At 36.5% G+C, this 25,289-nt stretch overlaps 1 protein-coding gene across 1 annotated transcript in view; it reads right to left on the bottom strand.

Annotated features, from left to right (window-relative positions):
* The window catches only part of TLK1 (tousled like kinase 1), a 151,302-nt gene that overhangs the window by 46,142 nt on the left and 79,871 nt on the right, over positions 1–25,289 (bottom strand). Inside the window, exons 4-10 of the mRNA XM_032637341.1 lie at positions 15,485–15,560; positions 12,422–12,468; positions 10,826–10,921; positions 8,777–8,866; positions 7,652–7,744; positions 3,256–3,366; positions 3,005–3,141 (exon numbers count right to left, since the gene is read on the bottom strand). Of these exons, the coding sequence (XP_032493232.1) occupies positions 3,005–3,141; positions 3,256–3,366; positions 7,652–7,744; positions 8,777–8,866; positions 10,826–10,921; positions 12,422–12,468; positions 15,485–15,560 (650 nt within the window). The remainder of the gene's footprint in view (positions 1–3,004; positions 3,142–3,255; positions 3,367–7,651; positions 7,745–8,776; positions 8,867–10,825; positions 10,922–12,421; positions 12,469–15,484; positions 15,561–25,289) is intronic.

The following is a 25,289-nucleotide window of genomic DNA, read 5'->3' as shown; positions in this document are numbered from 1 at the left end:
TTTCATAGTACCTTGTAGCTCCCCACCTCCTCCTTTCTAACAAATATTCCTACAGACACTTGATCAGAATTTGTCTGGCTAGACTAAATCACTCCATGAGAATAGAGACCACAACTACTTTATACCCTAGTGCCCAGCACAGTGACTGGCACATACTAGGCATTCAATAAATATTTGTTGAATAAAATAAATGAGCTATTAAAAAATAAAAAAGAACAGAGTTAAAGAGTAGGTTTTATACATGCATCTCATTACTTACTGTTTAAAGAAAAACTTACAAAAGACAAATGTGAATTTAATAGTGTTATTTTCTAAATGTATCTCTGTCAAATTTTGGGAATGGGTAGGTGATATTTTGAAATGAAACAAAAATTGACCTCAGAAATTTAGGAAGAAAGAAAGAATTTTGACACTTTAAAGAGAAAATAGCAAGAAAAATTTACATGGCTTTGAAAAATAGGCAATTAATATAAGTAAAAATATTACTGCTTCCAACTGATGCTTTTAAAAACCATCCTATCATACAACACCTTAAGCTTGTTCTAATATAATTATGTTCTCTCTTAGGTCACCTCACCACACTAGGAAAAAATTTAAGACTCTACATGGTGGTGATACTCAGATTCAGAACAAGTCAAATATTTCAATTCCTTGCTCCCCCGCCCCTATTCAAACCAGAACTAGAGAACTTCTACGCTGCTGATGAAGAATTGGTTTTACATTCATTTCCTTGTCCTATGGTTCTAGTCAGGTAGTAGCAGAATATGGTAGGAGGGAAAGAATCAAGAATCACCTAGGTAAAAGAGTAAAACGGTGGAGAAAAATCTCAAGAATAGCAAAGTTAGAATAAGACTTTAATCCAGTTTTCTCCTTGAAGTGGTTATAAATAATTTCAATTTATTTAAAAATTAATTTTAAAGCTAGTTTCAGGTACAATCAAGATGTTATTAATGAAAATAAACAGCAATAACCTACTGAAATAATGAAAGGAAAGAATTACTGGAATGGATATATATCTAATCCCTGATTATTCAGTAATGACCTAATTTTAGAGATTATTAATATAATACTACTGGGCTTCCCTGGTGGCACAGTGGTTGAGAGTCCGCCTGCCAATGCAGGGGACACGGGTTCGTGCCCCGGTCCGGGAAGATCCCACATGCCGCGGAGCGGCTGGGCCCGTGAGCCGTGGCCGCTGAGCCTGCGCGTCCAGAGCCTGTGCTCCGCGACGGGAGAGGCCACAATAGTGAGAGGCCCGCGTCCCCCAAAAAAAAAAAAAAAAAAAAAAAAAATATATATATATATATATACGCATAAGTTACTAATTTTTATTTATTTCTTTTCTCATCCTCCAACTACTTCGGGTTATATCACAGATATATAGCTTGATATATACTGATAAATATCAACTGCTTGATATAAAATATGTATATGTAACAACATACAGTATGCCCTCAGTAGATGATTATCAGTAATAAGAAATGCAAGTAATTTTTTAAAAACTAGATTACTGTTTTATTATAAAAGGATACAACTCAGAAATAGCCAGATGGAAGAGATGCATAGGGCAAGGTATGGGGAAAAGACATGGAGTTTCCATGCTCTCTCTGAGCCTGATACCCTCCCCAAATCTCTACATGTTCACCAACCCAGAAGCTCCAATTTTACTCTTTTTTTGACAGCTCAATGGAGAAATTTTAACAACCGCCAGAGTTTATATTTTAAATTCATATTATTAGTTTATATTTAAGGTTATATTATATAAACTTCTCTTTTATTCATTACCAGGATAACTGTAGATCTGGGTTTAGTAGCTCAGAAAAACACTCGAAAATTATAAGTTCTATCTCAACTGTATTTCCTACTCTCCATTTCTACTGTTAATATTTTAGCTCAAGCCTTATCACCCTTCATTTGGATGCTTCTCCATCTGAACTGTCAACAATCTATGTTCTTTCCAATATTATTCCCACATCACTACCAGCTCCCTTTCTAAAACTCAAATCTGACCCCACACACCACACATAACACTGTAAGAGCTCACTATTATCCACAGAATTAAAACCCAAACTTCCTACCATCATAAAGACACTGTCCTTCATTACAGTATACCTCACACCCAGCACAGTTGTGTTGAACAGAAGCTGGATAAATCAACTGAGACAGAGAGACCATTCTGGAGATAGAGAGAAGACGATTCTGTGCTTAAGTCCTGGGAACCAGTGTTTGAAACAGCAGTGTTTAGGTGATATTATGTGAAATAAAGCTTTGCCTCCATTTTCCATTTAACTGGACTGACTCTGGGAAAGCTGATTTAGATGGTGGCACCACTCTTGCTTTAAAGGTTATTAAAAGTTTTCCAGCTAAAAAAAAAAACCCCAAAAAACAAAAGGAGGAGCATAGATCCCGGCTCAACACATAAGCAGTCAACCTACCCTTAGCTACAACCATCTGAACTCAAGAAAACATGGCAACAATGATTTCTCCATTTTAAAGTTTACCTCAGAAGTGCTAAAGCCACATGCTCAGTTCAACTGACTTATGAGTTACTATGTCTGAGGCTGCAGAGAAGATGTTCGTGTCTTTTCCATAGGAATAGAGAGCAGGCAAGTGCTGACGTAAGGACTGGGGAATGGGGGTCGGGGGCGGTGGGGAGAACTAAGCAGAAAAATCCCAAGATATACAGATATAAATCTTCCAATGAAAGTTCAAACTTTTAACAATTTCCCTCCCAACTAACCTATAAAAAGCTAGGTCAGTTTATGTTCTGGAAAAGTCATATTTAGCATAATACATCATACTGTACAGAAGAATGCTAACTAATCAAGAAGTCTGCTAAAGCTAAAATTGTAATGCCTGTTCTATGTTCCTTTCAAATGTATTAAATTCTGATTTCAAAGAGTAGTAAGGAGTAGATGTAGAACATAATTCCAAATCTATAATCTCTGAAAGTAATGAAAACCCAAAGGAATACTAAATTTTTTAAAATGTAAGAGTGACTAACTTTACAAGATTCTGAAATGCAAAACCATCTGTCCATTGTTCAGTAAATGAAGCACCATGTCTAACGGTCGTGAAATGCCCAAGGCGTAATCTGTCTTGCATACTCTTCTCTCTGCTTGACAGTTTTTCTTGTGTACTCTGAAAAAAGGAGGAAAAATCATCATTCAATTTTATTAATTTAAATTTTAAAAGCATACAAGGTAAAAGGGGCTAGTGAAAGGAGAGGGAAAATTTATTGAACTTTTAACTTACCTTTTCGATAAGTAGTTTCTTGCTCATTGATATGCACTTATTTAATCGTTCTTTGTATTTTTCAAGTAATTTTTGTTGTTCATCTATCTGCCGTCTGAGATCACAATTAGCCTACAACATAAGTAGATGATGAAAAAGGTCTACAATTTGTGTATATGAGACATTTAAGAATATTTATACATTTTGAACAAATTTCATAAAGGGATTAATAAGATTAAGTATTTGAATATGATTCTAAAAATTTTGTTAAAACATCTACTTACCATGGGAATAATACTGTTATATGCTGCTTAACTGTGTGGTGGAAAAGTACATGGAATTTGTATCCATACTCCATGGGTTCAAATCCACACTCTAGGATATATAATCTGGGCTAAATCAAACAAGTTATCTGAACCTTAGCTCAGTTTTCTTATTTATAAAACAGAGCAACACCATTCTATCTCATTTAATTAAAAATAACTGAAATATAGTAATACAAAGCGTCTAACACTTAAAAATGAATGTGAGTTCTCTTCCATCTTTTGCAACTAATAAAACTTTTTTCTCCATTAAACTTGTGCAAGACACTGCAGACGCCCATCCAACAGCTAACATATTCTCACCATCTTTCTTGGCCGTATGAATACAAATTTTGTTAACTTTGTAGGCAGCCATACGCTCAGGCGAGGGTCTTCTCTCTAAACTCAGAAGATGAGTCTGATTAGTCTAGTACAGTCAGTCACCAGGGAACAACCTGGAGAGCTTGTTGGAACACAGATTACTGGAACCCATTCCCAGTTTCTGAATTAGTAGCTCTAGGGTAGGCGCTAAAAGTTTATTTCTAATAAGTTCCCTAGTAATGTTGATGCTTCTGGTCTGGGGATCATTCTTTGAAAACCATAGGTCTAGGTCAATCATGGTGGAAGCCAAAAGACAGCGACATAATACATCAAAAATGCTGGGAGAAAATACTGCTGCCAATCTAAGAGTATGTATCTAATAAAATTGTTTTCCAAGGAAAAGGGTAAAATAAAGATACTTTCAGAGGAACATAAATGGAATTTAGCATCAGACCCTTATCATTAGGTGCAATTCAAACAGAACCCCAACAAATTGTTTATGTGTGTGAAAACTGAAAAACTGACTCTAACACTTCTCTAAGACAGCAAAGGGCCAAAAATAACCAAAAAGGAGATGATACTTGTTCAACCACACATCAAGGTTTAATATAAACCTAGAGTCATTATAATCACCCAAATCTCTCCTTCTTCCGTAGTAATGGAAAACCAACATTTTATTATGGATTGATATATGTCTAGCTAAAAGACTGTATTTCCCAGCTTCCCTTGCAGAAGTTGTTCAGTGGAATACCCAAGAAGGCTGCACACAGAATTGTTGTATTTTTTATTTCCTTCCTCTTCCTGTTTTCTGCTTAAGAACACAGATATCATAACCGTGCCTCTAATAAATATTTTGTACCTTGATATGACCTTCAAGATGAAGGCCATGAACTAACAGTGAAGGAGCAGAAAAACTGAAGGAGCCAAGATCCTATATGACACTGTAAAGCCATCACACCTGGGCTGCCCACTTCTGCTCTTCTCTCAAAAAATAATATTGTGTCTCATTTAAAGTACTGCTGTTTATAGAAACCTGTCCGCACACCTACGGCCTGAGCAGCCCAGTTGTTTCTGCTTGATAGCAAGGCTCTGCCTGGCTGGAAATAAAGCACGGCCAGTTAAATGGCATTTCCACAAAACCTACTACCTTCCATTCAAAGGCCCGTGGCCCCTTATGCTTTGTCCAGGGGGATAACAGCCCAAGCACACATCACTGTCTGGACAGATGAACAGGCTCCAGGCCCTCCTCAGTCACATCTGGGATGAATGGTCAGTGTGGCAGTAGCAGCTGCAATTGCAGTGCCCCACCCAGCCTCCCTCACTAGCCCAGGGGCCAGGGAAAGACTGCGCCTCCACCCTTCTCCTCACAGAGGTGAGCAGCATGCAGAGGAAAGGAAAGCCTATCTCGGGTGTGTTAGTGAGGGGCACTGTGTTCCATGGGTTATCCCAGCACCATTTCCTCCTGGGCCTGCTATGGAAGGGCCCACCTCCATCCCCAACTGGATTCGGTTTTGGGCAGGTGACTCAGTGGGCAGGAGACTCTGTACCCTCATGCTCTGACTTGGAGCCCCCCCCTTCTGTTCTACTCTCAAAAAATAATATTGTATATCATTTAAAGTACTGTTGTTTATGTTCTCTGTTACTAACAGCCAAAGACAACTGCTAAATGATAAAAAGATGCTGTTGTACCAGTATAGGAATAAAATAGAATATGGAACTTAACACAGAACACAGAAATAGATCCACTTGTATATGAAAATGAGATTGCATGGTGGGGCTGGCAGTAAAAAGTGGACTTTTAATTCTGTGGTCTGGACAACTGGTTCTCTACATAGAAAGAAATTAAAATGAAACCTTACTTCATGCTATACCCAAAAATAAATCCCAGTGAGAACATGTACTGAAAAAGCAGACTATAAAACTTTTAAAAGAAAATATAGAAGAACATCTTTATGATATTAGGGATAAAAACAACAAATTATTTTGGTATACTTTTGATAATAATTTGGTACAAACTATAAATAAAAAGATATGCTTAATCATATAAATTTTAAATGATCTAATCATCAAAAGACAGTACAAAGAAATAAAAAGATAATTCACACACTGGGAGAAAAATCAACATATATGGCCAACAAAAAACTGATATCAATTTAAAAAACAACAGGAACCCATTAAGAAAAATGAGCAAAAAAAATGATCATTTACTTCACGGAAGAAATACAAATAGTTAATAAATATTTTTAAAGATGCTCAAAAAATAAAGTGAATGCATAATAACAAATACCTTGTTACACCCATTAAATTGAACCCCCAAATTAAATATGATTATAATGAACCTTGGCAAGGATAATAAGCAATAAGATTATTTCTTGCTCATTGTTGGTGGAATGGAAACTGATCCAACAACCTTGGGAAAAATTTGCTATTATAAAGTAGAGTTTAAGATATGCATGCCCTATACTCTGGCCATGTCTCTGCTAAGCATATACCATAGAGAAATTCTTCCACATCTGCCACAGAGATATGTATAAGAACATTCTTAGCAGAACTGTTCATACTAGCAAAAAGTAGAAATAAAATGTCCACCTAGAGCAGAAAAGATAAATTATAATATATTCATATAATGCCTTACTATATAGCAGTGAAATGAACAAACTATTACATGACAAACCCACATATAATGTTTAGTGAAAACAAGCAGGGCAAAATGGTACAAACAGTGTAATTTTGTAATTTATATAAAGTTCAAAAATAAAGTGAAATAATATGTTGTTAAGAATGTATAAGATATATGTAATATAACTATAAAGAAACATAAGGCATAATAAATAAATACAAAATTTAGAATAGTGGTTAATGGTAAAGGGATATAAGAGAGTGAATGGGATGGGACCAGGAAAGGCACACTGGATGTTTCAAAGGTATCAGTAATTATATGATCACGGATGACGGTTTCATTGAGTTTCTATACCAACAGTTCTCAGTGTTGGCTAAATTAGCCGTTAAAACTACCAGTGCCCAAGCCCTACGTCATATCAATTTAATCAAAAACCCTCAGGGTGGAGTTTAAGCATCAGTACTTTTTATAAAGTGTCTTCCACACTTTCCATCCAGTGATTCTAATGAGCAGCTAGGGGTGAGAACCACTGCTTTACCCCTTACTCACCTATTAGGCATACTTTTTGATGTGTCTTTTTATAAAGTTTCCATTAAAAATCTCACAAAATTGCAGTAGTTACTTCCTCTAGTATAGTGTCAAATGGCAGTCAGGTTTATAAGAGTATCAATTAACTTTAAAACTACCACGGGGGCTTCCCTGGTGGCGCAGTGGTTGAGAGTCCGCCTGCCGATGCAGGGGACACGGGTTCGTGCCCCGGTCCAGGAAGATCCCCCATGCCCCGAGCCATGGCCGCTAAGCCTGCGCGTCTGGAGCCTGTGCTCCGCAACGGGCGAGGCCACAACAGTGAGAGGCCTGCGTAGCGCAAAAACAACAACAACAACAAAAAACTACCATGAAATGGATATCTGTCTTAGGATAGTTGATCAAGTAAAAATAAATTTTATAAACTTCTATTTCTCCAAATGTTTCTCAATTCACATTTAAAGAGCTAATAAAATAGTTTTTATCGTTTAATAGTTGATACTTTCAATTATGTACTTACACTAAAAGCAAAGGCTTATTTTTTTTTCCAGTAATAGAGGTTTTTTTTACAATGTAAGTATTTTCCCACCAGTTTTTCTACTGCCAAATAATTTACTCAAGTTTTTCCCCTCCATGACTTCTTACTTACCCTGAGCAAGTCATCTATACGACCTTCCTTTTTTTCCAGGTCCTGGTTTTTATTACTTTCTAATGCTGCTAACTTCAGCATTGTAAGGTCAGTCTAAACGAAAGAAAGCTATGTTATTACTCCATTATATATATATCACTGCATGCAAACATAAAATTAGATTTTACTCTGATTCTAAAGAGCAAAGAAAGTATTGGAGTTTGTGTGTGTATGTAAAGAGTATCACAAAAAGTCTTACTGCAGTTTTAAGTTTTAATATCTTCAGAAGCATAAGTGCTATAAACTTAAAAAGAAAAATTTTTAAGGTTAATTATTTAAATTTTTAGAATATTGATATGTTCTTCATTAAAGTTCAATATAAGCACTGCTTTGTGCTATCAACTCTAGCTGACTTTTGAACATGGCAAAAACTTTCACAAGCTGTTTGCTGACTGAAAGCAATGTACTTATAAATCCTGGCCTAAAGATCATCCAAAGAAAGAAGTTTTGATGCACGCACAACAGTTTGGACATGACCAGAAAGAAGAAGTATAATGGCAATAAACTGCACAACTAAAGTGGCAAGCAAGAAGATCTACTTTTTCAATCCTTAATCTCAGTCATCCAAAAACTGTCACATGTATGAAATTAAAATGAAAACCTTAGTACTCAAAATTCATAAAACTAAATAACTGTAAAAGATATCTGATTAATTTTCAAATGATTTTTAAATGTGTAGCATATATGAATATACAAAAATACAGACACATGGAACAAACTGCTTTAATGTCCACTTATAACAAATATAACACTTTCATGAAGGTATCGATTATATGTACTTGGATGTTAAGTTCAAAAAGAACCAGTAAACAGAATTGACATGTTATGGTTGTTCTGTTTATTTAATTTGCTTAAAACATATATTTAACCAGTATGTAACAAAGGACAAGATGATAGTAAATTGCGTGTTTCAACTTCTCACCCCCTACAAACTGTTTTTTTTGTTTGTTTAGCAATTAGCTTTCTTGATACAGAATTTTACTTTATGACCATGTCTAAAACAAAGAGAAGACATCTTAATTGTGTGTACAAAGTTGGTCACCGGCTTCTCAGAAGTCATACAAAGAAATTTTAATTACCATTTACCTGAGTAATTTTAAAGGATAACTGCTTTGGTTGTACAATAGGGTGGTCCCCAAAAACTAATGCAGTAGGAGAAGGGCTATTCGGTCGAACCTTAAAAAAATATATTAAAAATTTTATATTAGCAAGAAAAAAATAGGCTTTTGCTTAGCAACAACTAAACATTTCTTAAGTTTTTATCAGGATAATAATTCAAAACATAATTGGGGACTTCCCTGGTGGCACAGTGGTTAAGAATCCGCCTGCCAATGCAGGGGACATGGGTTCAAGCCCTGGTCCGGGAAGATCCCACATGCCGCAGAGCAACTAAGCCTTGTGCGCCACAACTACTGAGCCTGCGAGCCACAGCTACTGAGCCCACGTGCCACAGCTACTGAAGCCCGCGCGCCTAGAGCTCGTGCTCCGCAACAAGAGAAGCCACCGCAATGAGAAGCCTGCGCGCTACAACAAAGAGTAGCCCCTGCTCACCGCAACTAGAGAAAGCCCACGCACAGCAATGAAGACCTAACACAGCCAAAAATAAATAAATAAATTTATTTAAAAAAAATCAAGACTTAAAAAAAACATAATTGAACTTTAAAAATTTTTTATCACCATTTATTCAATAAGCATTCATTAAGTACCTCCCTCTTATAAAGCCCAATAAAAGAGACAACCAGCCATATATGCCGTGCCCTCAAGGAACTTAACAATCTGGTGCCATAAAAGCAAATTTAATGCTTTCAATCTGTTAACTAAAACAAGGCCAAATATATTATTTTAAAACAAAAATATTAAACAGATTATAATGGTTCAAAAAGTAAAACTGTAAAGACCTTAATACAGAACTCTTTTAGTAGTGGGTACAATAATGCATGCCCATATGTAGTATAATATCAATTAACTGATAGGTTTCATGGTTTATCTAGTCACTGGTTTTAAAATACATTCACCGAAAGCAAAAGATTACATCGTGTACCAATCCTATCACTACAACTCAGTTATTGTTGAGTCTTATGCTTTACTTAGTATATGGCAATATGATGTGCCCCAAGGTACAAAATGAATAAGACATTAAGAAGTATATGTCTACAGACAGAACTAGAAAGGGACACTGGAAGTAAAAACAGAGTACTTGAGTAAATAAGAGATACTCTGATTTTTTAAAATGTTAAATTCATCTTTAAATTACTGAAAGCCAACACTGTTTTTCTGGTTAGACAATGAACTGTCACATAATGAAAGTAAAAAAAATAGAATAAAATCTAACATGTAGAAAAATGCATATAAAAGAACTAGGTCTTAAAAATGTTAGAAACAAACCAAAAAGTTGTAAGACAATTTTCAGGTCCAAGATCCTTCTCCTATGCCAAACTACATTATCTGAGGCTGATGGCTGCCTACTCTTTATTTCAGGATTCCCAGAAAGGAATTAATTATGCTACCATTTTAGTGGTTAAGAAATTTAATTGTTAAGATCCCTGACCAGGGATCAAACCCGGGCCCCGGCAGTGAAACTGCCAAGTCCTAACCACTGGACAGCCAGGGAATTCCTGGTCCCATCATTCTTTTATAGAAACATTACTTTTTTGGGGAACAAATTCCCCCAAAGCGAAGAACACGTCTTATAATTAATTCAGGAAATCTTTAACTTTAGAATCTTACTTTCAGAAATAAAGTTCTAATAGCATCAAATCATTAAAAAGAACTCATCTCACAGAATGATTTTTTCTTTTTTTTTTTTTTTTTTTTTTTGCAGTACGCGGGCCTCTCACTGCTGTGGCCTCTCCCGTTGCGGAGCACAGGCTCCGGACGCGCAGGCTCAGCGGCCACGGCTCACGGGCCCAGCCGCTCCGCGGCATGTGGGATCTTCCCGGACCGGGGCACGAACCCCTGTCCCCTGCATCGGCAGGCAGACTCTCAACCGCTGTGCCACCGGGGAAGCCCCCAGAATGATTTTTTTAAAGATAAACGCTAATATATGTAAAAGGTCTCAATAAAGACGAATTATAAAAGTTATCATTCAGTACACAAAAACTCTGAGACACAAAGACTACATACGTAAAAACTTACAGATGAGGAAGGAGTGGAATGTGAATGTGAATTCTGAGGAGAACGGATTGCAGGAGGTATGCCTCTTACTGGACTTGAGCCATTTCCACCTTGGTACTGAGGGAAAAAGGAAACATCACTATTTATTAACACAGGTTTAGACAAATATGATTTTAGATATGGCATTATGAATTAATTTAAATATATCTTATTATTATTTTTGTGGCAGACTCAAAGACAAATTCCCCCAAAGCAAAGAACAAGTCTTATTTTTCCTTCAAATTTTAGCACAGTTCCCTTATGTTTGTTAAACCAGTATGATCCCTAATCCCAAGAAACTTTAACATGTTCACATGTAGATGTTAGTGAACATAATCAACTATCTTAAAACAGAGCTGTCAGTCCCAAGATCTATTAAGTATCTAAATGTTCACAGCACTATAAAGAACTATACAAACTAAGTCCCTTCTTTTTAACAGCACAAAGTCTAATAAAAATCAATCCTTTCTTACATGCATAACATGCATTACAGTGCATGACTTAATTGCATACGAAGAGAAGCCAACCTAATCTGTTCCATAGCTTTCTCAAGTCTCATGCTTCTGAACCAAGAATGGAAGGAGAAAACAATTTGCTGCTAATGGCTTCATCTCAGGGTATATGTATGAACAGCAGAGATGGGGACTTCCTAGTGTGTTCATTAAACAGCTTCCTGCAACCTAGAAGCTTTGTCTAAATTTCTTATCTATTGTGCCTAGCGTAACACTTAGCACACAGTAGGCATCCAAGACACCTGAGATTTGTTTATTTGATCCTACTTTGGCAAAGATTTTTAATGATATTAACACTAAGGGACTGACATCAACTAAAGAGCATTAGGTGTATCTTATAGTCTGCAACAGTTTTAGCTTAGACACTGTAAATTCAAGAAAGAAAAATAATGGAGGATAAAAAATATATATATTTTTTAAACACAGCCCTTCTCCTAATCACCAAATTCTGCTCTCTTTCAAGGAAATATAAATATTTTTCAACTGAGTAGATCATGTTTGTTTTAATAATCACATTAATATTTCATAATGAAAACTGGTAGGCAGAAGTGTTTCTGTGTAGAAGAAAGGAAACATTCCAGACTAAGAATTTAAATTTACCACTGCTTATTATTTTCAGGGACTCTTAGATTCACATCTCTATCATTATTTAATCTCCATCCACAGGGCTCAACTGTTGCTGTGTTACTGACATCAGAAAGAATTCTAGAGGCTGGGAGACTTAAAGCTACTCTTTGCTCTTCCATTTAGAAGTTGCCTTTACATAGGCTACTTTATATCTCTGGCTCTCAGTTTCCTCATCTGTAAAATAGGAATACTAATAACACCTACTTTGACTATCTCCTGGATATAAGCAAATACAGGAGAAAGTACTTTGGAAATTATGATGTGCCATACCAAAGTAAAAGTAAAGTTTAATATTCCTAAGAAGTCAGGACATCACATAGTACTGAAGTTCTGCTCTAATTAAGCAGATAATCAAAAGTTGACTTTGTGCTTCAAACAAATTATTTCAGCCCACAGCAAAATTATATTAAGAACTGAAGATATTTCTCAATGAACTTACTTCAAAATAGTCGCTAATTTTGTGGCCACGTCCCCCAATACTTTTTCCTAAAATACAGAAGTAAAAAATTTTATAGATTTAAAGTCAGTCATGACTGTCTACCACATACTATATGAGAATGTACCAAACTTAATTTCCCTAATACACACAAAAATAGTCTATTTAATAAAAAGAATATATTTTAGTTGGGTAGTGATGGGCATCAAAAGAATATTAAGAGCCCTCAGAGGGTCAGATGCCAACTTCAGAATTCCAAAAGTCAAATGATATTTCAATAGATACATGTCAATTTTTAAAAGTCCTGGTTATGGGAGAATCAAATAAATAAATCATATTAAAAGATCTCTGCTTTTAAAACTATGCTATTCAGATTGCTTAATGGCTAATAATTTCATAAAAACACGTCAATTAATTAAAAAAAGACAAGTGGCAGCTGTATAACTGACAAACCAATTTATACCTGTAAATAATGATAAAAAAGCTTGGTCAACACAAACCATAACAAACTGACAAGAACATGCTTTAATATGAATGCTATTTTGTAAAATGTTTTGATTTTCTAAAAAGTATTTCCAAATTAATAGGATTTTTAAAAAACTAAACTAGATTTTAAATATTGTCCTTATATGACCATATTGATAGTGATCCAAATTATTACAGATCACAGTTCTTTAATTAAAAGTTTTGCTCTAAAATGGACTTTTCCCCCCCCAAAAAAAAAAAAGACAAATAACAAAGAAACAAAATGGACTTTTCATTAGTTTTATAAATCTTGAAGTAAGAAGTTGCTAAGAAATATGGCGTTTTGGATGGGAGGCATCCATCCTTCACTGGAATTACACTGAATAATTTCTTCAAGCTACAAAAGAAAAACTTATGATAGCATGGAGTCAAAAGCTTTGGATAATATATAAACATATACATTTATCAATTCAATACTGACTTATATACATTCATTCACTTATTTTATTCAACAAATATTTCTTGAGTGGTTACTATGTGCCAGGCATTACTGAGATAAACAAACAATACATTTAGAAGTTCAACAACCTCAAATTCCTTTTTGGAACAAGGTAGGGGGAAATTTTTTTTAAACTAATAAGTAATCAGGACTATAAATACTACCTAGAAATTTTGAACACTAGTTTTGTACGGATTTATTCAGAGGTCAGGGAGCACTATAAAAGTTTTATACCAAAGAACTTCCCTTCTGCCTGTAACAACTTTCCTGCAGATTCTGAAGAGGTGCTATTTTTTAATGAAGACAGAGACATTTTTTGGTTGCCTACCCAGAAACTATTTCCCGAATTTTTTTTCCCTAAATGAATCCAAGTTTTATTCTGTTAACATTCCCTCCCCTACATAGCACATGTAACTTCAGGAGAGGCTGACTCCTATCTGGCCTCTGTTCCTAGTTCACCTTCCTTCCTTCGGATTAGAAATGCAATTTTGTTCAGGTATCATGCCTTTTCCACACAACCTGTACTTCTAAATGGAACTTTACCCCCATTTTCATTTTCAGAGATGGGCCTGATTTTTTAAAAAATATTTATTTATTTGGTTGCATCGGGCCTTAGTTGCAGTAGGCGGACTACTTAGTTGTGGCATGCAAACTCTTGTTGCGGCATGCATGTGGGACTTAGTTCCTTGACCAGGGATCGAACCCGAGCCCCCTGCATTGCGAGCATGGAGTCTTAACCACTGCGCCCCCAGGGAAGTCCCGAGATGGGCCTGATTTTAAGGGCAATAATACCTCTCTTGGACATAACTGGTTTTGGAATGGACACATGACCCTATCCTGGCCAAGAAGATGACAGGAGAGGTTTGCTATGGACTTAAAGAAGCCTACATCAAAGAAACAAGGAAAAAAGAAAAACACAGAAAACCAGCCTCTCTCTAAAGCAAATACAAGTGTGGAAGATGAAATGAGGAAATGCAATTAAAACTGGCCACAGTCCTAAAACCATAAAAGAAAAGCAGACAATTCTGTGGATGGCAGACCACAAAGAAAAAGATGTGGCTTCTTAAAGACACAGGTTGGATCAACCTACCCAGAAGTCCCAGGCTATTTTGGGACCTGCTTTTAAAAGTGAGTTTTAAAATCTAAAGTTAAATCTATCATAACTAATATAACTAAATAAATCCAAGCCCACTAACCACAACTTGGGGAAACTACACTAAGATCAAAAAAGACCTCAGGGCAGATTGTAATACAAAGTACCACAAACTTAGAAAAAGGTGCTAGAGTGACTCAACTCCCTCCTTCCAGATATTTGCAGATAGCTGCTGCAAATGTATTTCTTGATGCCAGTGACACATGTAAACACTAGTAAGCCATGGGTTCATGGCTCTAGATTTTGTGGCTCCAAAACATGTAATATATGTATAAAATCATCATTACATATGATTTAAGAGCCCAATTTATTGTATTTAATTTTGAGAAGCCAAATTAAGTGACAATACTATTTTGTCCATTATAAGAAGTTGTGTAGTCTAATGAAAGTAATTTTCTTATAGTTCATAATACAAAATGTAAGTATGAAAGAAAGGATGAAGAACAGGTATGGAAAGAAAAAGATGGTGCTTTAATGAAGTACTTCAATCATTTTTATATAGTCTTTTTTTTTTTTTTAAATAAAAGGGATGAGTAAGTTTGGGTACTTGTCTAAAACTAAGATATAAAGTTCTTATTCAAAAACGAGAAGCCATTTCAATACCATAATTCATATAAAGAGAGAAAACAGAAAGGTGATAAAGGCAATGCCTGTCAGGTTTGGACATGACATTTTTCTTTCTAATTCTCAAATTAAAAAAATAAGGGAAATGTCAAAAGCCTGAAAACAGTAACCATAAACTACCTGTGGTACAAAAAGATTCCAATTTCATATAATTATTATTTCTTATGCAAAGTACATTCCTAAACTATTAATGCAGAAATTACATGGTATCTATAGAAATCACAAAAACACACTACTTTTTAAAAACATTATTAATTGATTAAAAACCAGAATAATTAATCATAAATGCCTCTTCGGCTCTTAAGGAAGATTTTGCTTCACTTACCCTGACTACTTTCATTCTGATTTTCTGCTTTTCTCTTTCTTCCTCTGGATGATTCCGATTGTTTCTTCTCTGGTGTCTACAGAAAGCAAGTTAACAGAACTTTAAATTATAGTTTTAACAGGCAAAATTTTACAATCACTATAAATGTCGTTTTTATTTTCGAGGTAAAAAATTTTGCTCAACAGCATTCATGCAATGCAAACATGTAATTATTACATACAATTTATTTAAAAGATAAAATTTCCTATTGTGTAATTTTTTTTTTTTTTTTTTTTTTTTTTTTGGTACGTGGGCCTCTCACTGTTGTGGCGTCTCCCGTTGCGGAGCACAGGCTCCGGACACGCAGGCTCAGCGGCCATGGCTCATGGGCCCAGCCGCTCCGCGGCATGTGGGATCTTCCCAGACCAGGGCACGAACCCGTGTCCCCTGCATCGGCAGGCGGACTCTCAACCACTGCGCCACCAGGGAAGTCCCCTATTGTGTAAATTTTTAAAATTTGAAGTGTAGGAGACCTGGTACACAGTACCTGAAATTTACATTTACAGAATTTGACTTGAGGTGGATGAGAAATTTGAGAGTAATCAGCCTTTAAAAGATGCCCTTCAAATTCTTAACTGGATAGGGCAAAAAAAAAACCCACAAAATAACAACAAAACACCATATGTTTTCCCATTAGTTTTCTACTATTCATATATATTCTATAGGAGTAAAATAAACTTGGGCTAGAAAAAAAGAGCAGAACACAAACCTTAATATACACAATCCCTACTAAAAAGAACCATTCACCTAAATGCCTAAAAATTATTATCCAACAACAATCAAAGCAAATTCATAGATTATATCCTAAATCAGGTGTCTGCAAACTATAGCCAGATGGCCAAATCTGGCTGGCCACCTGTTTTTGCAGGGCCCATAATCTAAGCATAAATTTTACATTTTTATATGTTTGAAAAATATAAAAACCGAACAAGAATATTTCATGATATGAAAACTATAAGAAATTCAAATTTCAGTGTCCATAAATTTGGTTCTATTGGAACACAGTCACACTCATTCATTTATGTACTGTCTGTAGTTCCTTTCACACTACAGCAGCAGAGTTGAGTAGCTGTAACAGAAACTGCATGGCCCATAAAGCCTAAATACCTGGCCCTTTACAAAAAAAAAGTTTGCAGAGCCCTGCCCTATGTGATGGCTTGTTCTTAAATTACAGGTTTGCTCTTTTAACTGATAGGAAGTATTTCCATCAGGCTAAAACAAGTAATTTTTGTGCAGTCTGACAGAATGTTGTGCTTAGTGAAAAATTAAAACCAAATGTGCACAAGGCAATGGCACAGGGCCCTCAAATTCTAGAAGCTTGGCAAGTTTGGTGACAGAACAAAGGATATCTGAATGAATGAAACATCAAGGCAACTTAAAATAAATCTCTAAAGGCAACGTAGTCCTCCAACAAGGAAGGGACTTAATCCGTATTTTGATGTCTCTTGTAAGTAGTTCTGTGATTAAATAGTATGAATGACAATAAACAACCTAACTCATACTGAGCATCTATGGTTCCCCAAAGTATTATCTGGGGAATTTTAAGTTCTCTCACTGACATTCTGCCAACAAGATAACAGATTCAGAGAGGTTTAAGTGAATGTTACTAAACTCTGAATTCTTTAAAGACAGAAGTTATATTTTCTCCCCACCTCCTCCTCCATACCTAGCATGATAAATAACAAATATTAAATAACTTACTCAAGGTAACTAGGATTCAAATCAAATTCAATTCTGTGTATTTCCAAGGCCTAAATGCTTTTTTCCCTTCTATGTGTTATGATTATATATCCTACATCAAGAAGTAACTGAATGAATCAACCATACAAAAATACTTCAAATTTTCATTAAGTTCATAAATAAAATTCATTATATCCAATAAACTGCCTATATGTTTTCACATCGTAAACCAGAGATCTTAAAGAAATCCACTCTAACTAGCAATCTATTCAGGACACAGACTGACATACCACAATTTAAGGTAAATAGTTCATTAGTTTAGTTTCATACTCAAAATTACCAAACTCAGACTTCAGTGGTAACCAATGTTATTCTTCTTGGAATAAAAGTATCACCAAATTAAAAATTCTAAGTTAACAGTTTTATAAAGAACCCTATAATCTATCTTAAAACAAAGGACGGGACTTCCCTGGTGGCACACTGGTTAGGAATCCGCCTGCCAATGCAGGGGACCCGGGTTCGGTCCCTGGTCCGGGAAGATCCCACATGCCGCGGAGCAACTAAGCCCGTGCACAACTACTGAGCCTGTGCTCTAAAGCTCGCAAGCCACAACTACTGAAGCCCACGTGCCCTAGAGCCCACATGCCGTGAACTACCGAGCCCGCACACTTAGAGCCTGTGCTCCAAAAAAAGAGAAGACCACCGAAATGAGAAGCCCGGGCACCGCAATGAGGAGTAGCCCCCACTCGCTGCAACTAGAGAAAGCCCATGAGCAGCAACAAAGACCCAATGCAACCAAAAATAAATAACATTTTTTTAATTAAAAAAAAAATAAAACAAAGGAGAACTCCCAAATAATAATTTATTCATATCCTTCCCAAATTAATCTACATAAAAAATATAATTTAAGGTCAAGGAAATGTGGTTTTTCAGAACAGTTTTAATGGTATACTAATTTTTAAGCATGGCACAATCCTTTTGGATTTCCATCTTAAATCCTGACTAGCTTCTTTGAACAAGCAAAACAAAAAACTAAACAGAATAATAAAATTCTGAAAGCTATATTGGAAACAACATTTTCTATCTAGAAAACTAAAGAATATATAATGTTGTAAATGGTTCCATACCATTTTCTAAAGTATATTCCAAGGAACACTGGATCAGGGATAGATTGAGAGGCTACATTTTAAAATGGAAGGTATAGTAGGGTGGTTCAACTGGGGGTGAATAAAGTTAGATTTATTTATTTACAAAGCTTCTAAGAACCATTAAAATACTAGCACTCACTGGCTATCTCCAAAAGGGGGATGGGATGCAAAGATACAGTATACGTGGCAATTCTCAAACTTATTTGGGATAATGTTCATTAAATACTTTACTGGATATAGACTTCAACATATTTAAGGTCTTTTTTATTTTCATTTTTTTAAGACATATGCGGTAACTTAGTAAAAACTTTTTCTCCAAGGCAAAATTTCCCTAAATTTAAAATTTTCTGGAATGGGGACGTGAGACAGTCTTTTGGGGGAAATGTCATTTTGTTTAGAACAAACTAACAAACCCCCCAAATGCATAATGATTACAATGAAGAAAAAACGGCAACAGGCTTCCCTCTTTTAAACCAGAGAAGAATTTGAGGAAGGAAGATGAAGAGTAAAAGGAAGATGAAGGAAAAAAAGGATGATAGGACTAAAATTAATTTTAAGACTGTAATCTGGGATTCCCTGGTGGCGCAGTGGTTGAGAGTCCACCTGCCGATGCAGGGGACACGGGTTCGTGCCGCGGTCTGGGAAGATCCCACATGCCGCGGAGCGGCTAGGCCCGTGAGCCACGGCCACTGGACCTGCGCGTCTGGAGCCTGTGCTCCGCAACGGGAGAGGCCACAACAGTGAGAAGCCCGAGTACCCCCCGCACCCCCGCCAAAAAAAAAGACTGTAATCTGGGCTTCCCTGGTATCGCAGTGGTTGAGAGTCCACCTGCCGATGCAGGGGACATGGGTTCGTGCCCCGGTTGGGGAAGACCCCACATGCCGCAGAGTGGCTGCGCCTGTGAGCCATGGCCGCTGAGCCTGAGCGTCCGGAGCCTGTTGCTCCGCAACGGGAGAGGCCACAACAGTGAGAGGCCCGCGTGCCGCAAAAACAAACAAACAAAAAACCGACTGTAATCTAACACTAATACGAGTCAGAAGTTGGAAATAGCTAATAAAAAACTGAAAAGTTGAACAAAGCAAAAGATGAGAAAGGGAAACCTAGATATACCTGATTTGCCTATAAAGTAAATGTAGGCATTATAAACACACCATTTTGCCTTCCCATGAATTTTAATCTTTTTTCACCCACATCCTACCTAGTATGACTACCTCGTGCTGACCTTTGACTTCATTCTCATCTCATAGATTATTTTAGGGCTGTTCTGTCAGCCTCAATGGACCATAATTTCCTCAAAAGAAAGTACCATGAGTCTTTGAAAAAACACAGACTAAGAATCCAACCCTGGGTCCACTATTTACTATAATTCAGTATGTTACTTAACCCAAGACTCAATTTTCTCATCAATTTTAAAGGTGATAATATGGCCTAAAAGGATTGTGGGGATTAAATGAGAAACATACCAGAAACATAAGTAGTATAGCATCTAAAACAGTGTATATATAGTCTGTATCAGTAAGCTATTCTTATCTGAATGGCTATCCTTCTATTACTCCAAATAATCCGCGCACTTTCATGTTTCAAAACTTCAATCACGTGTCACTTGTTAAATAATTAGCAGCTTCTGCCCTAACAGTTTACAAATAACTTGTAGGGTTTGCAAAATAAGCAATATTTCAACTCTGATCTCAACCATAAGCCACAGAACTTATAGTCTAGGCCCTAAGTATTATATCACTAACCCTAAGACAAATGTACTTTAAACAGTTTTTTTGGTTTTGAATTTAAATAATCTGAGCAACACCTATATTAAACAAAACAAAAACTCTCAATGAAGCCCAATGCTGCCAATTCTCCTAAGACATCCTTTGTGTATGGACTTATTTGGGGATTTAAAAGCTTGAGGATTTAGGGTAGGCAGAAACTCATCAAATATTTAACCTCTAAAATGGCTCATCACTGAGAAGAAAAAGTTCAGAATACTATCTGTGACTTTCAAATTGTACTCCAGAGACACCTTAGGGGAGAGAAGGTTGTGTCTCCAAAGTTACTAAAGGGAAGGAAGGAGCAGGTGGCTGAGCTAAGGCTCTAGCCACCAGAGACACATCCTATCCCACCTCTACCCTATCCCTGGGAACACAGCATGTCTTATTTTAATATTGAGGTTCTATATCAGATTTCTTCAAAGAAAGAGCTTGATGGCTTCAAAAATGTTTGAAAAACCACTGATCCTGACCAATCGATTTCCTAGAAAATCTAAGGGACATCAACCAGGCCACTATTGTATTTCTGTAACGTGTAAAACTTGGACATATTGAGCATTTTATATACAACATTTTCAAGCTTGTTACTGCTCTCACTAATGCTGTCACTCTTCCCTCTATATTTTCTCAATTACTGTACTATAACTGACCACAATAGGGAAGGATTATTATGGAAGGCAAAATAATATGACTTGGCTTTAAAGTAAAGATGGAAAGACTACAGTATTACAAAAAGTTAAAGAATTCCGACATACAGGGGAACAGTGATTAGGAGAAAATGATGGAAGAAGAAATTGGTATTCTTTAAATCAATTCAGCTTTATAAATGCTAGTTTGTAATCATACCAAAACCTGAATGATTACTCTGATATTTAAATGTTCCAAGATATTAGTGTGAATTTATATAGCATTTTACAGAGTTGGAAGGAAGTTCAAAAAACAAAGACAAATCTAAAGGACTCAAGAGGTGATAGTGATATACCTAATGTTCCGGAATTTAAGTCAGTGATTATTAAACAAGGTTTTCATATCTAATCATGTGGCCTGTTGGTTTATCTTGCAATAAAAATAAATCTGCCTTTCATCAATGCAAATAAGACCAAATATAAGGAAATAAGAACCTTAATGCTATCACAGAATGAGGGAGAAAGCAATATGGATTGTTCCATGAAAACAGATAACCACCTCTACAAGCCTCCAACTAGAGATATTTTAAATTACTGGCATAAATGCATTATAGAAAATTATAACAGTATGTGAAAAGATATTATGACATCAACAAAAGAGGAGTGGATATTAAAATTTATTCTTCACCTCTACCTTAGGTAGAGTCCATCAGCCCCAACTGAACAGAACAAAAAGAAAAGTGAGATAGCATCACCTGTAACAAAATTACTGCTTAAAGTTAAGAGACACTGATATATTTAATTTCTTTCCGTTAAAGGAGAAAATACTTTAAAGTAGAAAGAAAAGTAACTCTAATATTAAATAATACCTGTTACAAAATATTCAATATTCAAACTTGTCAGAATGAATTTTTTTCTGATTGACGCATTTAGCTAAAGACTGGTTTGAAAAACACTACTCATTGGCTATTTCAGTGATTCATATAGTTACTCAGGTCTCAAATTCAAGGTCACTATACTTTGAACAAATGGCACATAAACCTTTTTGCCCGCAGCTGGTAATAACCATGTTTTATTCACATTTCTAGGCAAAACTTAAAATGTGGGAGAAATCTTTGTTATTTACTGAACTAAAAAAGGAAATCTGGAGCCTTATAAAAATAATCAACATAAAATAGACATTCTAGTCAAGAATATCAGAGACACAAGATACTATTTTTCCAACATTTTGCCATAAACATTCGGTTAGAATAATGCACTATAAGAAAACTGAAATTCTGTAGTGAAAACTTCCTTGCTGCTTTGTATCCAATTTACATTTAGATAAAACGTATCATAAAATATGTGTACCCTAATTCCAGGATGATTTTGAGCTGGCATGACCTGAAATTCAGTCTTTCTCTGCCCAAGAGTCAAACTTTAATACCAACTATTATCTGTAAATGTTTGCTTGAATCTCTGACACCTAAAAGATCTATTATTTTGCTGATTTCAATATAAAAAGCATAAAAAGTTCATGTATGCAACATTTTGGGATCCTATCACCAAATAAGAGCATTTCCTTGCTGTTCAAAGTAAACCCAATCAACATATCCGCAATTTTGAGTGTAGCCTATTTTCTCCTGTATTGCCTTATCATTTAATAATACTTAATATCAAAGATGGTAGAGAGCCAAAGAGGCGAAATCAGATAACCCTCAACTAAAATGCACGCTGCCTTACCGGTAACTAAAAGTGTGCCAGCTCACAGCATTTTTAAAAGCCTGAAGGATTTTTACTCCCTCCACAAACATACAGCATCCATAACCACATCAGTAACTAAAAGAAATATAATACTTAATCTTATTTTCAATTTTTAAAAACTACCTTACTTGCCATCCTCACAGCTGTACTTCTTAGGTTCCTATTACCTGGACCCATTTTAATTGACACTCACATATGCTTAAAAGGAGCATACTAAATCTTCGATATTGATAAAGCGCAGTTTTGTTTGCCATTTTCTTATCATTTACATAGCATAACTACTTCTTTGCATTTTCCCTTCTCTGGCTTTCGCTTTGACTTAAGGCTTTATCTGTTAAATAGTATAAACCATAAAATTAGAATAAAGCTGAACTTCCTCCTCTGTTCATATGATCTGACAAGCAGTTTTCAAATCATACAATCAGAATAAAACAGCCATAAAGAGCAAATGCTGTGGAGGGTGGGGGGAAGCAAATTTTCAAGACAACTTAGTCTGGAAATGTTGGCATTTTGAAGAGTACCTGTAATAGTAAAATTGAGAACGTGATTTCACAGCTTTTCTCCCATTGTGACACTCATGATGAAGTAACATATCCTGTATAGTATCCCTAAAGACACTGGTTGAACATGAATCCCTAGATCCTTATACAATTATGTCTTTGGAATAGGCACTTTTTTTGTGTGTGTGTGGTACGCGGGCCTCTCACTGATGTGGCCTCTCCCGTTGCGGAGCACAGGCTCCGGACGCGCAGGCTCAGCGGCCATGGCTCACGGGCCCAGTCGCTCCGCGGCACGTGGGATCCTCCCGGACCGGGGCCCAAACCCGCGTACCCTGCATCGGCAGGCGGACTCCCAACCACTGCGCCACCAGGGAAGCCCGGAATAGACACTTTTAAGTGTAAAAGCTGTGCCAGAGATTATGCACATTTAAAAATTTAAAGATATTCCCAAATTGTACTATGAAAGGTGATATTAAATCTTTACTCACACTAAAACTGTATGAGGGGCTTCCATGGTGGCGCAGTGGTTAAGAATCCGCCTGCCACTACAGGGGACCCGTGTTGGAGCCCTGGTCCGGGAAGATCCCACATGCCATGGAGCAACTAAGCCCGTGCACCACAACTACTGAGCCTGCGCTCTAGAGCCCGCGTGGTGCAGCTACTGAAGCCCGTGCGCCTAGAGCCCATGCTCCGCAACAAGAGAAGCCACCGCAGTGAGAAGCCCGCACAGCACAATGAAGCGTAGACCCTGCTCACCACAACTAGAGAAAAGCCCGCGCACAGCAACAAAGACCCAACGCAGCCAAAAATAAAATAAGTTAAATAAATAAATTTTTTTAAAAAACATTCATTTTATAGCAGTATACCATATATACTGAATAAATATTTGTTAATCAATAAATATTTTTTAAAAAAACTGTATGAGAATGCCCCAAAATCCTTTAAGATGTTTACCTGATGTGTTTTTTTTAAAAAATAGTGGGATTTCATTGTTACAGTTTTCTCTATAGCAATACTGCATTATAACCAGAAAACAAGGGTTGATTTTATCTTTTAAAGGAAATTGGTCTATCATTTATCTATTAGCACTGATTCTCAATGTTGACTATACTTCATAATCACAAAGCTGTTATTTAAAGCTCATGCTGGCATCCCCATTCCAAATGGAAACATCTCTGGAGGGAGACCAAAGGAATCCATATTTTTTAAAAGCTCCAAAAGTAATGCTGATATATCATCAGGATTAGCAATATAACCAACCTAATATATAATAATATAGCATGTATTTCCTGCACATTCCACTTTAGAGAATCCCTAAAATTAGTAAGTTATTCTATATATAACCTTCCATTAAGAACTGCAGACCAAAATTGTGACATATAACAGAAAATTCATTAGGATAGGAGAAGTCCAGTGCATTGTCATGATTACTCAGTTATTTTAGAAAATGAGAATTAATCTTAAAGAAAATTAGTAAAATACTCACTATGTTCTGCTGATATAAAAATACACCTAATATTTTTAAAACTCTACTATAGTACAAGCATACCTCCTTTTATTGAGCTTTGCTTTATTGCGCTTCACAGATACTGCATTCTTTTACAAATTGAAGGTCTGTGGCAACCTTGATCTAGCAAGTCTTTTGGTACCATTTTTCCAGTAGCATTTGCTTACTCCTCTCTCTGTATCACATTTTAGTGATTCTTGCAATATTTCAAACTTCTTCGTTATTATATTTATCATGGTGATCTGTGATCCATGATCTCTGATGTTACTATTTTAATTGTGTTGCAGCGCCACAAACTGTGACCATATGACAGTGATCTTAATCAATAAACGTTGTGTGTGTTCTGAATGCTCCACTGACCAGCCATTCTCGCCCTCTCCTCGGGCCTCCCTATTCCCTGAGATACCACAATATTGAAATTAGGCCAACTAAAACTCTACAATGGCCTCTAAGTGTTCAAGTGAAAGGAAGAGTTGCACATCTCTCACTTTTAATCAAAAGCTAGAAATGGGGCTTCCCTGGTGGCGTGGTGGTTGGGAGTCCGCCTGCCAATGCAGGGGATGCGGGTTCGTGCCCTGGTCTGGGAGGATGCCACATGCTGCGGAGCGGCTGGGCCCGTGAGCCATGGCTGCTGGGCCTGTGCGTCCGGAGCCTGTGCTCTGCGGCGGGAGAGGCCACGGCGATGGGAGGCCCGCGTACCGCAAAAAAAAAAAAAAAAAAGCTAGAAATGATTAAGCCTAGTGAGGAAGGCATGCTGAAAGCTGAGACAGGCCGAAAGCTAGGCCTCCTGAGCCAAAGT

Source organism: Phocoena sinus, chromosome 7 (assembly GCF_008692025.1).
Source record: "Phocoena sinus isolate mPhoSin1 chromosome 7, mPhoSin1.pri, whole genome shotgun sequence".
In the NCBI taxonomy this organism is placed as follows: Eukaryota; Metazoa; Chordata; class Mammalia; order Artiodactyla; family Phocoenidae; genus Phocoena; species Phocoena sinus.
The sequence above is the reverse complement of the archived record's forward strand: the minus strand, read 5'-3'. Positions and strand labels throughout refer to the sequence as shown.